Source organism: Moschus berezovskii, chromosome 9 (genome assembly GCF_049115385.1).
Source record: "Moschus berezovskii isolate FMDL1 chromosome 9, NW_MosBer_1.0, whole genome shotgun sequence".
Taxonomy (NCBI): Eukaryota; Metazoa; Chordata; class Mammalia; order Artiodactyla; family Moschidae; genus Moschus; species Moschus berezovskii.
The window spans coordinates 67,156,448-67,172,318 of record NC_142468.1 but is presented as its reverse complement, the minus strand read 5'-3'; the positions used below and the strand labels follow the sequence as shown (position 1 = coordinate 67,172,318).

The window sequence follows — 15,871 nt, the reverse complement described above, 5'->3', positions numbered from 1 at the left end:
GCAGCAGGGGAGTGTTGAATGAGCAGTGAGTACAGTAAGTCCCCAACGTATGAACAAGTTCCATTCTGAGAGCATGTCTGTAAGTTCAATTTGTACATTAAATCCAACAGAGTTAGCCTAAGATATCCACCTAACACAACTGGCTATATAATACTGTACTATAATAGGTTTATTATACTTTTCACACAAATAATATATAACAAACATAAAAAATAAGGAAAACCTTTTTAATCTCACAGTACAGTACCTTAAAAAGTACATGACAAAAGCTGGCATACAGGGGTGGGCATTGAATGAGCAGGCAAAAAGAGTTACTGACTGGATGAGGAAAAGGAGGTGGGAGATGGTTGAGCGGAAGGATGGTCAGCACTAGGAGATGGAAGGCAAGCTGCAGTTTCAGTAGGGCCTGACGCTGATGGAACGCACATTCGTATCTTTGAAAGTTCACAGCTTGAAGGTTTGTGTGTCGGGGACTTGCTGTATGGCAGCTGGGCCATGGAAGGGCCCCAGGTGGCTCAGCGCTGGGTGGGACAGTGGGAGGAGAAAGAGGCCACAGAAGCCCTGGCCAGAGGGAGAGGGCCTGAAGACCCCCACACCAAGCCCAATCATTGTGGATCTCCTCTCCACAGACTGGAAATCTACCAATGCTGGAGAGGCTTCGGATGTTTGGAGGGTCCCATGTGGGTCAGAAGAAATGATAAACAGAGGGAGAGGGAAGTAGTTGGCCCAGATGGCAGGACACACCTGTGAAAAAGGTGGGAACCCAGGCCCTGACTTCCCAGCTAGGCTCTTTCTACCTCTGCCCATCCCTGGCAGCTGACAGACGCTCACAGCCAGAGCCGCTGGGAACACACACACACGCAGGTTCATGTTTGCTCTGCCCCAATAAATGGATATGCCCTCTAGACACACTCATTTAACTTCTGGGAATGCTGAGACTATTTGCTCAAGGTAGCAGCTGTACACCTGATGTGATGTGACCCAAGTTTAAAGAGCAAAGACGGGTAATTAGCATGGGGAACCTCCAGCTGGAGCCCAGCCAGGAGGGGAGATCACCCCACAGCCTTCAGGAGGCTGAGCACAGGAGGGAGGGGAGCCATGGGTTTGGCAGAGGAGGCCAGAGGTAAAGAGGAATTAACAGGCAGGACCCTGGGGTGAGTGACCCAGATGGGCAACCGATGTGGTCCCCCTTTATTCTGGATGCTGTTAGCATCCAGATGCAGTGGAGCGTGGAGGGATGGTCAGGGCTGGGGCTGTTTGCAGGAAGTGTGGATTGGATAGACGCATCTTTGCTTCTGGTGTCAGTTCAGGGCAGTAACCTGCACTCAGCTGTCATAGCACCCCTTCTGTTGAGGGTCTCAAGACCTGGTCCCTCTGAGGTCCTTCTGTGTTTGGAGTGGGCCCTGGGCCACGATGGTTGCCTGAGTCCCTCCACACACTCCAATGTCAGATGAGAACTGCTCATGTCTGCCAGACATCCCCTCCCCAAGACACTACCTCCTCCCAGAAACACAGGGGAGAAGGGACCGCCAAAAGTACAACTGCACCCTGGAGGAACATCCCCAGTGCCTGGGGACCTCAGTGCAGGTTCCAAAGAGATGAGAAGCAGAAACCCTGCAGGGTCCACTGCCTCTCCCCCTACCAAGCCCTGGTCTGGAGCCCAGGGTCCCTCCTCTGTCCCAGTCCCCCAACTCCAGCCTGGGTCAGCCTCCAGTCCTGTTCCCAGTCTGTCGCTGGTCTAGAGCCAGCTGGAGGGCCTTCCGCACAGCCTCCACATTGTTCAGGACATTGTATCGACTCAGGGCCACCAGCTGCTCAAACTCCTGGGGCTCGTAGGTGAAGTTCATCATGCCATAGGGAGTGTCTGGCCCGTTGATGACAAAGTCCCCACCAGCCTTCTCCTCGGCTGTTTTTCGCTCCACACCTGTGATGGGATACAGAGAGAGGCCGGGCTAGGGTACTCTGTGGCGAGGAGTTGCCAATCCAAAAGCCCACCCCCCAGGACATCCAGCTTGTCCCATGGGTTCTGCCTGGGTGCCCCCCCCCCCAGCTCTCTCACCCACCGGGAGCCGGGCCAATGTGCATGCTGAGTCCAGGAAGCAGAGGCCAGCTCAGGGCCTCCAAGAGGAAGGCTTTCATACATCGTCCTGGGGACAGCACGCCCCTCACCAGCCCAGGGCTCTGTAGACCAGGCCCAGACCCCAGGCTCCCCTCACCTGGGGCCAGGTGTGTGCGGAAGGTGCGGTTGACCAGAGGGAAGTGCAGTATGATGGGTGAGCTTGGGTCCTCAGCCTTGGCAAACAGGTAGCACTCGTGGGGTTCCTTCATGTCCTCCGGGGACACCTCAATCCTGGGGAAGGAGATGCCTCGGTCCAGGCAGTACTTCTCTGTCATCTGTAAGACCTGAGTAGGGACGCCGACTTGTGTACTTCTGATGCTGCCTGAGGCCCCCTGGACTCACACAGGCCCAGGCTTTGACGCCATCTCTGCTTCCCACCAGCCAAGTGACTTCAGGCAACACAGACAGATCCCACCTCCAAATCCCCACACGGCTGGAGGGAGCCACTGATCGAGACTCCCTGGGGGGGCCCTGCTAGCTCTGTGGTTACCATTGTAACCAAGGGACAGCAGACCTAGACCCAGGCCCAGACAGGAGCAAGGAATCCATCAGAAACAGCATGGTCCAGAACAGCAGTCTTCTCTTCACCTGGATAAAGGCTCCTGAAGACTCTCTTTGGCCTCCTCTCCTGACTCCCACTCTCCCCCATCACCTTCCAGATGAGGAGACCAGAACTGCTAACAGTGTTCACAAAGGTGCTCACCCACAGCTCAGAACCCAGGCCCTCCTCAAGGGGCGATCCCTCAATGCCCAGCCAGGCTGCTGTAGCAAAGACCCATCCTCCACCCGCCCTGCACTTTACCTCAAAAGGGGCATCCAGGGAATAGTCAAAGGACAGAATGAGGTCCACAGCTCTTTGTGGCTGCAGGCTCAGCGGGAATGGGGAGTTGATGGCAAAGCCTCCGTCCACCAGGTTTAGACAGTCCCTCATGGGAGTGAGCTGGTTGGGGAAGGCGTCCGGATGCAAATCTGCACAAAGACAAATGCTTGCACTTTGCAGCACCCCTCTTCTCCTTGCCCCTCTCTGTCGAGAGCTCTCCTCCTGTCTCTGACAGCCACAGGGTCTCCCACCTCAGCTCCCAGCCCTGCCTCCCAGCACAGTCATCACAGTCCTTCCCCTGCCAGCCGCCCCCCGGGGCAGCTGGAGCTCCACCCCAAGCCCCATCATGGTCAAAAGGCAGAACTGGTCTCAGAGAGCCACAGGCACAGGCATAGGTGGGACCCTGCCCAGAGCAGCACCCACCTTTCCAGGCCACAAACTCCCTGCCAGACACATAATCCTTGTGCAGGTAGAGGCCCCTGGTGAAGTTGGAGTTCTCGGCTGAGGTCAACCGGGAGGTGCATATGTCCAGCACAGCCTGACAGAAGGGTCCCTGAGGGGTGAAGAGCCTGGTTCTCAGCCGTGCTGGTTCGTGAAGCTGGAGCTCTTGGCAGTCATCTAGGTGGAGGTGGGAGGGTGAAATACAATGAGAAGTGGGGCCCTCCTTTGCCCAGTGGTCCTTGCGCTTCATAGAAGCCTGCTTCATCTCCCCATATCCCTCCTCTTCCCCAGCCCCAACTCTCAGGCCTCTGGCCACTGCTTCCCAAACTTAAATGACTTTTTCTTTCATGGTCCCCACATTTTGAAAGCTGTCTGTGACATAGCATGCATTAAATACCACCTACCCTTAAAGCTGCATATGCAACTTCCAGTTAGAATTTCACCCATTAAACACCTGCTGGGCAATTATCATGTGTCATGCTGGCCACTGTACCAGGCACGGGTTTGCAGAGGTGGACAGGCCCAGCCCTGGCCCTCCAGGGCTCACAGCGTACCAGGGGAGAGTCACATAAAGAGGTCAAAATGGTGACAGTGCCCTGAGATCAGGACCATATGGGATGTGCATACGGTTCTACGGGACTTTGGCGGTCAGACCCCTGATCAACCTAGGGGGACGGAGTGGAACAGAGATGCCTCCTGACAAAATGATGTCTAAGGTGAACTTTTAGAACAGGACCAAAGTTACCCAGGGAAGAAAGGTGGGGAAGGTATGTCTACGTAGCAGGAAGCTCATGGGCCATTTAAGGAGTGGGCTGAAGGGGAGCCCTGAGGTGGATGGGCAGAGGATCAGCCCAGTAGCCCCAAATTGATCTAATTGAAGCTAAAATGGAGAATTTTAAAGGCATAGGCTTATCAGAGAGCACTCATAGCTCCCACTCCGTTTTCTGACATGGGCCCCCCATCCTCCAGCCTCTCTGTAGACCTCTGGGCATCCAGAGACCCTAGGCCAGAAGATATCTTCTCAGTACTTCTCTGAACCGAATGGGACATCCAAGTCCTTCTCCCTCAGTCCTTAGGCCTTTGCCAGGGTCCTGTTGCTGGAAAGAGCTATTGGGGGCTGGGGTGGGCTTGGCTGGGGGATCTCTGCTCTCACCTGTGATGTTCACACTGTCTCTGAGCCAGTCTAGGAAGCTGAGGCCCCGGCCAGCGGTCTTCAGGAAGATCTCATCCAGGCTGGCTGCAAAGGCACTGCCCCACATACCTAGGGAGAAAGGCAAGGCCCCAGGCCCTTACAACCCCTCCACCCACTTCATGGAGCCTGCCCTGTCCCCAGCCATCCCACCTAGACATACCCTGCAGGTAGCAGATCCGGGACTCGGGCCGGAGCTGCAGCAGTCGCCCCATGAAGAAGTCTGAGCCAAAGAGCTCGGTGGGAACATATGCGCCGTACTTGGGGAAGCCAACCTCATGGGGGGTGAACTCGCACCACTCTGGGAGCCAAAGTGAAGGGAAAGTCACCAGGGGCTTCTGACCAGGAGCCCATGGTTCCCCGCCAGCCTTGTGCCTGAGCAGGAATCTTTGCCTTGTCCAGAGCAGGATGCAGCAGGCCCACTGTGCTGCTCCAGGGCATCCACCTGTACACTGAGAACCCTGGCCTCTTACACCTGCCCCCACCATTGCCTCTCCCTGCTCCCTAGGTCCCCACACCCTGGCACCTGCAAAGTCCTCCCCACTGACGTTGCTGCGGACGTTGACACTGGCGTAGATGGGGTAAGGGTTCTGGCCCTGGCTGACCGCCTCCTTCTGGTCAGACAGCTTGGCAGGATTTTCCTGGTCAGGAAAGAAGGGAGACCACTTGGCCCTTTAGGAGTTCCCTTTCCACAGCCCCGTGCCACCCTGTGCGGTGTGGTGTCCCCCAAAACTTTGGTTGCTAAGGGCTGCAATCTAGAGACAACTCTGGAAAGGACAGGCTTTGGGCTGCAGCAGAGCGGAGGCCACTGTGGGCTTTGTGCAGTTCCAGGGCCTTTGGGAACACCCTCCCCCTTTCTTTCCATTCAAGAAAGCATATTAGAACCCAAGGGAGTCAAGTGACATTTTTAAAGGAACAACTGAAAATCCAGTCTACTTTCTTTTAAAAAGTAAATCACTAGAAAACATGTGTTCTTTTCTTAGAAATAAGATATCACTTTCACAACTAACAGCCACACACCAGCGGGCCAGGACCCATAGGTCCCCAGGGTCCTAAGAACTTCACTCAGCTCTCATCTCATTTCCTAGTGCCTGCTGGGTCTGCAGTTCCAGGAGAAATCACCAGGTGATATGCATCATGCCTGTTTGGCCAGTGGGCTGGAGTGGCATTCTTTCTCAATAGCAGGTTGGAATCATTTGGGACAATTTCAAAGCAGATCTGAACTAGGGCTTGACAACTCACCAACCAAAGCCAGCATCTCTGGAAGTGAGGCCTAGGCACTAAGTTTTTGGAAAGCTTTAGTGGAACTAAATGCTGATGGGGTAAGGTGGACAGGAGCCACATTCTTACGTGGTAAGACTCATCTCTTACCTCCTGGTACAGGAAATATTCAATGAGAAGGCCCCAGAGGTCAACGAGGGAAGTGCTGTGACCGCTGCTTTCCCGGATCCCCAGTTCCTGGGCGTAGTACTGCAGGCGCTCCGTGGACATTGCCCCCATCTTACTGCTGCACACCCGAGCCTGGGCACGCTCAATAGGGCCCTGCAAGGCCACCTGGGACCAGGCTGGGTCCTTGTAGAGTGTGGAGATGCACCTGGGTATGGAGGGATTTAGGGACAGGGAGGCATAGCAAGGGGATAGAGAGATGCAGGTGTCTGTGAGTCGCCCCCTCCCCCATCCCTTGCACTGACCTGCACCACCCACTCAGAGGGCCCAGTGGACTCTGTCCCTTCCTGCTCCTCCTCAACAGATCATCAGGTCACACCCCTGCCCCTTCAGAGCTCTCCTTTATTTTGCCCTGCCCCTACTGCACTTACCAGGTGGACCCAGAGACCCCACTCAGGTAGGTCACAGTGTCCAAGAGGCCAAGCTCCTGTAGCCCAGCCAGGCTGCCATACAAAGAAGACATGGCTCGGGTTCCACCTCCTGAGCCCAGCACGGCTACCACCGGCACCTGGGCACAATGATAGTCATGATACCATCTACTCCCACTACTGCTCATCTGTTATTGCTTGGCATATCAGACACTGGTCTAAAAGGCTTGTGTTATCTCACTGAATCTTCAAAGCAACCCAATGGCATCCTCACTTTACAGATGAGGAAACTGAGGCTCAGGATGTTTAGATACTATGTCCACAATCATACCAATAGTAAGTACTAGGCTATCAGACTGATGCAGTAGAGCCTCCGAGATGGCTCTTAACATTATACCAGGAAAGTATGTACCTGGGAGGTATACTGGATTTGCTCAAAACAGTGAAATCAAGCTTTCTCAACCTTGGCACTGTTGGTGATTTTGGACCAGAACATTCTTTGTTGTAAGGAATTATTCTGTGTGTTATAGGACGTTGAGCAACATTTCTGGCCGTTACCCAGCAGACGCCAGTAGCATCCCCCTCCCCTCCCCCAGTGGTGGTGACAAATGTCCCCTAGATGGGTGGGGCATGAGTTACCCCCAGTTGAGAACAAGAACTGAAGTGACAAAGGCCAGCATGCGGCTTGGACCTGCCCCAGACACAAGAGGTGCCCAAATGTCTTTTTAGGATCAGAGAGTCCTGGTGGGATCAGACTAGAAACTTTTTGGCTCCTCAAATTTTCCAGGAAGGTCTGGTTCATTCCACCCCAGGCTTCTGGTTCCTTTCCCTGTTTTTCCTTTCTTCTCCTGTCTTGAAAAAACTGCTCTGTGGCTACATCCCAACAAGGTCACTGTGTCTTCAGAGGGCTGGAGGAGGCGGAGGGCCTGTTGGCAGGCCTGTGCCCTTTCTACCCTCTGCCCACAGAATGGAGACCTGGCACAGGGCAGGCATTACCAAACCAGAAGTCTAGGCTTGCTCAGCTTGTCAGCGCTGGACACAGGAGGAAGCCACTGCTTGTTCCTGATTTACCCCAGGTCTCCCCCTCAGCATTGCCTTTCCCCTTGCCTCCCAGACACAGGCTCCCATGGAGCCTCCACTTCCAAATCTCTTTGTCTACTCTTATAGACTGCATTGTGTCCTTGCCCCTGCAGCCTCCTGCGGAGATGGGCGGGAGGGCCAATAAGGAGGTAATATAGGTTATGTGAGGTGATAAGGGTCGGAGCTTCATCCCATAGGACTGGTGTCCTTTGTAAGAAGAAGAAGAGAAAGAGACTCCCCCAAACCCTTGCACATGCACAGGGGGAGGGCCATGTGACGGCCCAGCCAGAAGGTGGCCATCTACAGTCAGCAAGAGCAGCTTCATCAGATGCCAACCCTGATGGCTCCTTGATCTGGAACTTCCAGCCTCCAGGCTAGATAGTAAATGTCCATTTTTTGAGCCAATCTAGGGTGTTCTGTTATAGTAGCCGGAGCAGAGTAAGAGAGCCCCCTCAGCTGAGGCTGCTCAGCCCCCATTATGTATGGGGCCCTGACTCTCCTGAGCATGCCCATCAGCTCAGGCAAACAGGCCGGCTGCCTTCCTCCGCTGGTCCCCACGCTTCCTCAATGCTTCCTGTCACCTCCTAGTCACACAGTCAGTCCTCTCAAGGAAGAAGTTGGAAATGGTCCCAGCCACTCTGGGGCCCAGCTCCTCCATTCCATACCTGGCTACTGTCGGGAGCATGGCTCAACCCCAAAGCCTGCTGAAGGGCCTTGGACACGAGCCGCTTCCTCTTCTCCAGAAACTCCTTCTCCCCATCACAGAGGTCGAAGCCAAGACGCAGGTCAAGGTCCCCAGAGCTGCCTCAGATGAGTTCAGGGGTGGGGTACTGGGTGACGGTTCAGTGGAGGAGAGCCTCCAGACAAACCCATTTGCACAGGAGCAGACAGATGCACAATCCAGGGAACACCTCAGGAAGACCCCATGGGAACCAGACACCCCCAACCCCCAGCTGAGCTGAGTCAGCAGAATAGCCCCCCAGTGCCTCACCTCATCTCTGCCTTCACACTCATGGCCACCTCCTGGCCCTGGAAGAGACAGCAGCCTATCACCAGAGCACTGAGTGGGACCCACAGCACTGGTTGCTCTGGTAACTCTGGCCCGGATGTGGACACTATGTCTGAGCTCCAGGCTGGCCTTATCTTGACCTCCCCCTCCGACCTTTTTTGGTGATGATAGAGCAGGCAGGGATCCCTCAGGCACCTGGACAGGGCCTTACCTCCCCCAGGGCCACAGCACACTGCTGCTCCTGGCCTAGGGCCAGAGATGAGAGCAGGATGCCAGGCTTGCTGGTCTGGGCCTCCTCTTTGGCCCTCGGGTCTCCCTGCAGAGAAGAAAACACTCAGAGTGGAGGGAAAGGGGCCTCATCCCGACTGGACTGATTTTGTCATTCACTCCTTCCCAGGCCACGTCACTCACCTGGACCATGAGCTTCTCTCCTAGGTCCACCTCCAGCCTGGAGCTGAGTACTGGGTTCACGTGGAAGGTGAACATGGCTGGGACGCCCTCCTCCGTGGGAGGCTGCAAAGGTAAGAGCTGGGGCTTCTCGTAGGCTCCAGGCACTGCCAGCTGAATCTGCCTAGGGCCTGACAGCAGAGGGCCCAGGTGAGTGCCAGGTGAGGGGGTGAGGGTGGGGTGTGTGTGGCTCATGATGGTGGCACCCCAGCAGCAACTCCCCTTTTCTTCCCCTTGGAAATGTCAGCTCGTCACCCTGCTCACTCTCTGACACCATGTCCCACAGACAAGGTATCACAAAAGATACTCAGGGTCCTATAACCTGTCCTGGTCAGAACTGGGAGCTGTTGTTGAGCGAAGAGCTCCTGCTCAGGGCTTATGGGGCTGATGATTTTGAGATTATTGTATTAAGTATATCACATGAGTGCATGCTAAGTTACTTCAGTCGTGTCCAGCTCTTTTGCAACCTCATGGACTATAGCCCACCAGACTCCTCTCTCCATGGAATTCTCCAGGAAAGAATACTGGAGTGGGTTGCCAATTCCTCCTCTGAGGAATCTTCCTGACCCAAGGATTGAATCCAGGTCTCTTATGTGTCCTGCATTGGCAGGTGAGTTCTTTACCACTAGTGCCACCTCGGAAGCCTGGTATAAAACATATAATTTTTATATATATATAGGATCATATTATAATGCTGCTGCTGCTGTTAAGTTGCTTCAGTCGTGTCCGACTCTGTGTGACCCCATAGATGGCAGCCCACCAGGCTTCACCGTCCCTGGGATTCTCCAGGCAAGAGTACTGGAGTGGGTTGCCATTGCCTCTCCGCATATTATAATGATCCTATATTAATTATTACATTATTACCAGTTTTCAACAGGTACTTCCCCCTCTGATGCCCTATTCAAGCCCTGTGCTGACTGCCTTGGGGCAGGTTTGTGGCCAGAGAGAAAGCAAATAAGCTGCATATTGTTTCCAAAGCATAAAACCTTGTGAGAACAGACAGGGTTTGCACAGGAGGTAGAAGGACATGGGTTCATGCCACAGAGAGGACAGGATTGGGGAAGCAGAGGACAGCTGGCCCTGCCTGGGTGAGGCCAGCCTGGGAGGAGGCAGGGAGAGGCCTGGGGGCCCAGCAGCAGCAGGGCCTGCCCTTGACTCTGCAGTTTTCTGGAGAGCAAGCAAGACCCCAGACAGAAAGAGCTACAGATGACACCCACGAAGAGGGGACCAGACAGACCCATAAAAAAGCCCCAGATCCCAAATACTCAGGAGCAGAGGTCCAAATGGAATCCCTTTCCCTATATGCCTTCTTTGGCACCAAATGAGACCTGGGACTTGACATGAGCAGGGGTGGAAGGAAATTCAAAAATAGGTGATACTTCTATTCACAACACAGTTTTCAGGCTGAGACTAATATGGACTATTCACAGAAAGAAATAATAAAAGCTGTGGTGGGGGGAGCAAACAGGTCCTGGGTGTCACAGACCTGGGCCCTCGTCTGCTCCATCACTTATTGACTGTGTGACTTTAAGCAAGCTTCTTTGAGCCTCTGTCTCATGAATTAAAAGAGAGTAATGACTGTACCTATTTTACAAGGTTGTTCTGAGGATTCAAAAATAAAACACTATAAAATGCTTAGCCCAGTGCCTGACTCATAGAAAGTGCCCGATGTTACCTGGGCAGCACTTGGCCCGGAGGCCCAGACTCCCATTGTCAGAGTGACCTTAGCTGCCACACAGCCTCTGCTCCCCTCCCACACCTGGGCCCCCTCCTGAGTGCCTGCCTTCTGTGACAGACCGCAATGGCCCCAGTTCTTCACTTCTGGAGGTCTCACTCTTTGCCACGTGACCTCAATTCCTCCCACTAAAGAAGCCACTGTATTCCTCACCCTCCAACTTGGAGTCAGCCTTGTGCTTGTTTTGGCTAACAAAATGGTAGTGAGTGGCTGTGATGTAACCAAAGACTCGAAAAGCTCTTGCTCATCTGGACTTGCTCTCTTGCACCTCTGCAGATGTCTTCAGGACATGCCTGGGCTTGTCTGCTGGTCACAGAAGGTAGACGAGGGACATGGGAGCCGAGCCAGGTCACCCCACCAAGCCCAGCCTAGATCAGCCCTGCCCCAGCTGTGTCTGCTACTGAGATTTTGTGGGTACTTTTTGTACATCAGTAGTTGAACTGATACAGCCGCTGTGCTTGAACATTTCCAGAGATTCACTACTTTCAGAGGCAATCCATTTTATCCTTGGTCGGCTTTAAGCAATGATTTAAGCAATGAATGATTAAGAATTTTCTGTCTAAGACCCTTCTTCTTGAAACCAGCAGCCTCCAACCCTGCAGGAGAGAAGGCAAGACCCCAGGCCCTTGGCCAGACTCACCATGCTCTAGATGTGGGGCTGTCCCATCACCCCTGAGGGTGCCCTGGATTCTCAAACATGGCTGAGCCTGAGGAAAACAGAGTGCTGTGGGAGCCAGAGCATCCATGGGACCCTGAACAGGGCCTGAACCAGGAGAGAGGGAGGGAGGGCTCTCCTGGGAAAGGTTCAGCTGACATCCTTCCCAGGGCCTGTGCCTTATGAGCAGGGGTCTTCTGTCAGAGCCCCCTCCCAGGACTCAGAGGCAGGGTCCCCTGGAAGGAAAGGGGGAGGAGAGGAGGGGCCCAGGCCAGTGGCTCCTTGGCAGTCTCAGAAGCCAGGGGCCTGAGTGAGCAGAGTGCCCTGCCCAGGAGGCTGGCTTCTGGGCTATTCCCTCAGGTGGAGGCAAGGTGCCCCATTGTCCCTGGAGATGCCTTCCCAACATGTCTCCCCTTGAGTGCCCTTCAGGCAAGTGGGCATGATGGGCTCAGTCGTAGACTCCTCAAAGCCCCCCCCCCAAGCCCTGAAGATCCCCCAACTGGTCTCCCCTACTCACCACCAGGACCCCATTAGTGATGACTTCAGGCGCAGGCACCTGGCTGCAAGGGACACATGAATCCCTCAAGATGGCTGTTATTATAATAATGTAACCAAAGCAGTTGAAGAACTTGGAGCAGGGCAGGTCTGGGGTAGGGGTGGGTGTCAGGATCAGGACCTCCCCTCTCAGGCCAGGTCAGCGCAGGACCTAGTGATTGGGAGCTGGGAAGGTCTCAGCATAAATGGGACGGTATGGGCTCCACTGGAACTCACCTCTTCTCCAAAACAAATTCCACCTGCAGCTCGTGTGACTCCTACATGGAGGGAGCAAGAGAGCACCAGTTTTCGAAGTACTCCCCGAGCTTCAGGACCTTCTCCCAACTCCCTATCCTACTCAGCTCCAGGGACTAGAAGGGAGACCGCTGTCGTGGCTGCTCATGGGCCCAGGGGTAGTGGCATCGTCACCAGGAGCTCCATCCATTCAAGGCTGTGGGCAGGTATGTTCTAGACACTGAGGATTCATGAGTGACAGAGACACACAGGGTCCATCCCCTTGAGGAGCCCACGTGTCGGCTTCACTCAGGGAAGGAGTGTTTGCAGGAAAGCTTTGTGGGAACAGGGGCTGCAGGATGGAGGTTTGTCTTAGAGGCTCGACCCATGCTGACCTGGAGATCCCTGTGCCCAGCGCCTTGTCTCCTCGGGCTGAGCCCATTGCCCAGGTGGGGCGGCTCACCTGCTGGCTGAGGGGGAAGGTGTGTCTGTGTGGTTGGCCTGGCTTGAGACTCCTCAGATCAAACAGCAGCCGGGAGAGCTGGTCATTGTCCAGGATGTCCTTGTCATAGAGGCTGAGCTCCAGGACATTCTGGGGACAGTGTCGAAAGGGGGGAACTGAGGCGAAGCAGAGGGCGAGCCTCTGGGAGGAGAACCCTGCCTCCCACTCCGCAGCCCAGCCCTCACCTTCACGGCACCATGGATCCGGTAGTGGAAGGTCTCGTTCCACTCAGGATCCTTGCAGTTGGCCAGCACCCTGGTCCGGGCGGGGCTGGGGGATGCTGAGGGCAGCCACAGTTGCACATAGCAGTCAGCTTTGGACACTGTAGTTAAGATGGACAGGGGTCCTCAGCCTCTAGCTTATGGCCGGAAAGGTTGCCTGGAGGAAGCTGGGGCTGGGTAGGAAGTGCAGAGAGGGGAGGGGAGGCTGCCCATGGAGCAGGCTGGGGTGGGGAGAAAGGGACAGCCCATGTCTTCGACTTTGAGTCCATCTCCACCAGGGAGACTCCTCCCATTCAACAGGATGGAGATTCTGTGGTGACCAGTTGAAGAGATTATGTACAGCCCATGGGGTAATTCCTAGAAAGGCCCTGATCCAGAGAACGCGCTCCAAGCTCCTTCCCAGTGTGAGCCTTGCAATGGAAACCCGTAGAGAGCAGACAGTGACTTCTGGCAGCAGCAGACCTCACACGCTCACCCAGGCTGGCACTGCTCCACGCACCAGACTCAGGGAGGAGTCAGCGGTCTGCATATTGCCCTCCCCTCCAGCTCCTGCTTGCCTGGCCCTCAGGCTCCCTCACCAGACAGACCTCCACCCGCTAGACTCTAAATACACATGTGCACTTCTGACCAGCCCCTGCTGAGCTCTAGGGAGGCCCCAGGGAGAGGAAGGGATAAAGTGTGGCATTAGGGGTCACTCACGCAGGTCTGTGCCCTGGATATTTTTGGCCCTCAGCACCTTCACCTGGAGGTCATAGTAGGGGTGGGTCTCCCGCTGAAAGGACAGAAAGACTCAGTTCCAGGAAGCCAGCTGTGGGGCCCACCTCAGGTTTCCCTCATCCCGTCACAGAGCGTCAGGCAGCCTGGCCCAGGGTCACTGATGTCCCTGCGCCAGGAACCCAGGAGGCCTTGGCAGGTGAAGCCCTGGAAGCTGAGCACACTGGTGATGAATGTGACCTTGAAATCAGTCAGGCCGGGATCAAATCAAAGCTGCGCCGTGGACTAGCTAAATGACCTTGGGCAAGCAACTTCATTTCCCTGGGCTTTAGTTTCCCTGTCTCTAAAGTGAGTGTGGAGATGATAATCTCACAGGGTTATAGTGAGTTTTAAATGAGAAGTCATACAAAGTGCCCAGCATAAGTGCTTAATACACTAACTAATTATGTTTAGTAATTATGTTTATTGTGCACCACAAACGGGCAGCTCCCCTGACTACAGTACCGCTGCTATAGCTGAACAGCTGAAGTGAAACCTCGAGTAAGGTGTTTGGGAGATTATCAAAAGAAAAAATTGTGACGAGCTGCACCCGCCAGCTCCTGACAAAGGCTAAAAGATGGCCCAAGACGGGGCGGGCAGATGAAGGGAAACCTAGAGTCATGCAGCTGGTTGCTGCTGCTGCTAAGTCACTTCAGTCGTGTCCGACTCTGTGTGACCCCATAGACGGAAGCCCACCAGGCTCCCCCTTCCCTGGGATTCTCCAGGCAAGAACACTGGAGTGGGTTGCCATTTCCTTCTCCAATGTGTGAAAGTGAAAAGTGAAAGTGAAGTCGCTCAGTCGTGTCCGACCCTTAGCGACCCCACGGACTGCAGCCCACCAGGCTCCTCCATCCATGGGATTTTCCAGGCAAGGGTACTGGAGTGGCTTGCCATTGCCTTCATGCAGCTGGTACTGGTCTGATAAGTCACTTAGGAGATGGCAGCTTGGGCTCAGGAGAGCAGACTGCAGCCTCCCAGGGGTGAGACTGTCTCCTCCAGACCCCAGCGAGCCCCTCACTCTCACCACCCCCTCAACCACCAACCCCCCAACTCTACCTACAGCCAGGCTAACCCAACCAGCTGCAAGTGTCACATCACCTCGCCCTCCACTTCCTAACTGGGTGGGATTATTTTCAAGATTATTGTTTGGCCAGGTTCTCTAAGCTCTACCAGGTAATCTAGAGTGAATTGGTCCTGACCAAGATCCAAATACATTCCCAGAGTTGGCCTCAGTCTCCACAGCGGACTGGGCTCCCAGAACTTCTCCCGTCCACACCCCCAGGGAAGATCAGGTACTTTACCCGCCACTGCCTCCACTGAGGCCCCCTCTTCTCTCTCTTCTGTAGCTGCACCGCACCCAGGAGGGGCAGCCCCTTGCTTGTCAGCCACCTGGGCCAGAGTGCCCAGAGCATGGCCAGGCAGCCCAATTCCTGGCAGGAAACTCTGCCTGCACTCTGGCCACACTGACTGCTGGCTCAGGTCTGACAGGTAGCTGGGGTGGGGAGGGTGGAGCTGGGCGCTCCACTGAGCACTCTCAACTGGGGCTGGAGGTGGGGTTTAACATGCTCCAGGAAGTGCCTGGAGCCGTTTCCTCTGTCAGGAGGGACTTCAGTTCCTTTCCAAGAGGATGCAGAACAGGCACTCTGGTTCCCAGTCCCACCCCCTGGTTATTGGGGGGCTGCTTATGGAAAATAGACGCCTGAGCCCTAGCCCCAGATTATTTGATTTAGTGGGTATGGATAGAACCCAGGTGTTTGTATTTCCAACAAGCCTTTGAGATGATGCCAACACAGGTGGTCCAGGGAAGAGCAGCCAGAAAGTGCTGCATTAGGGGCCTAGTCCCCACCAAGCTACCAGAAAATCCTAAAACCAACACCTTTCAAGTTCCATCTACCCCACAGCTCTTAAGCAGAAACTTGGAAATCTCTGGTGTCCACAGTGTTTCATCTGAACTCAAAGGTATTTCTAATGTCTCAAGGTCTCCCTCACTTGTTCTTCAAACCCTGAGGGAGCACTGCTCTAGGCTGGTCCAAAGGTGAAGAGGGTGCTACGTCATCCTGAAGAAATTCAGACTCCTGACTCCCTGTGGCTTCTGCCCAGGTGCCCTTCCTGAATCAGTGGAAATGCCTGGATGATCCAGGGACAGAATTAGGCATATAGCTAGGTGGTATGGATAAGGGCAGGCCAAAACTGGTCCACTTGTCCTTAAGCTACTGGAGATAAAGGCTTCAGTGACCATCGTGATAAAGGCTTAAGCTACTGGAGATAAAGGCTTCAGTGACCACTGTGAGCCTGAGGCTGCAGATGGTGTGTGATGT

The 15,871-nt window shown here is 54.6% G+C and overlaps 1 protein-coding gene across 1 annotated transcript; it reads right to left on the bottom strand.

The window, feature by feature from the left end:
* Positions 1–206: 206 nt before the first annotated feature.
* PLA2G4F (phospholipase A2 group IVF) lies at positions 207–15,021 on the bottom strand. The gene is made up of 20 exons (XM_055436981.2): positions 14,855–15,021; positions 13,500–13,572; positions 12,765–12,901; positions 12,541–12,669; positions 12,081–12,121; positions 11,827–11,869; positions 11,295–11,361; positions 8,884–9,050; positions 8,684–8,788; positions 8,455–8,492; positions 8,129–8,264; positions 6,387–6,523; positions 5,941–6,163; positions 5,096–5,210; positions 4,733–4,870; positions 4,534–4,641; positions 3,363–3,557; positions 2,922–3,088; positions 2,217–2,403; positions 207–1,924 (listed from the first exon to the last, which is right to left on the bottom strand). Exons 1-20 carry the CDS (start codon positions 14,963–14,965, stop codon positions 1,704–1,706), a joined length of 2,538 nt encoding a protein of 845 aa, XP_055292956.2. The 5' UTR covers positions 14,966–15,021; the 3' UTR covers positions 207–1,703.
* Between the last annotated feature and the right edge of the window lie 850 nt (positions 15,022–15,871).

What these genes read in the sequence shown, in the direction of transcription:
- PLA2G4F (XM_055436981.2), bottom strand. Translation starts at nt 14,965, where the DNA reads ATGCTCTGGGCACTCTGGCCCAGGTGGCTGACAAGCAAGGGGCTGCCC. An exon ending in CCTTCCCCCTCAGCCAGCAG is followed by an intron (nt 12,122 to 12,540) that starts GTGAGCCGCCCC and finishes CCCTCCATGTAG; the next exon opens with GAGTCACACGAGCTGCAGGT. An exon ending in CCGCACACACCTGGCCCCAG is followed by an intron (nt 1,925 to 2,216) that starts GTGAGGGGAGCC and finishes ATCCCATCACAG; the next exon opens with GTGTGGAGCGAAAAACAGCC.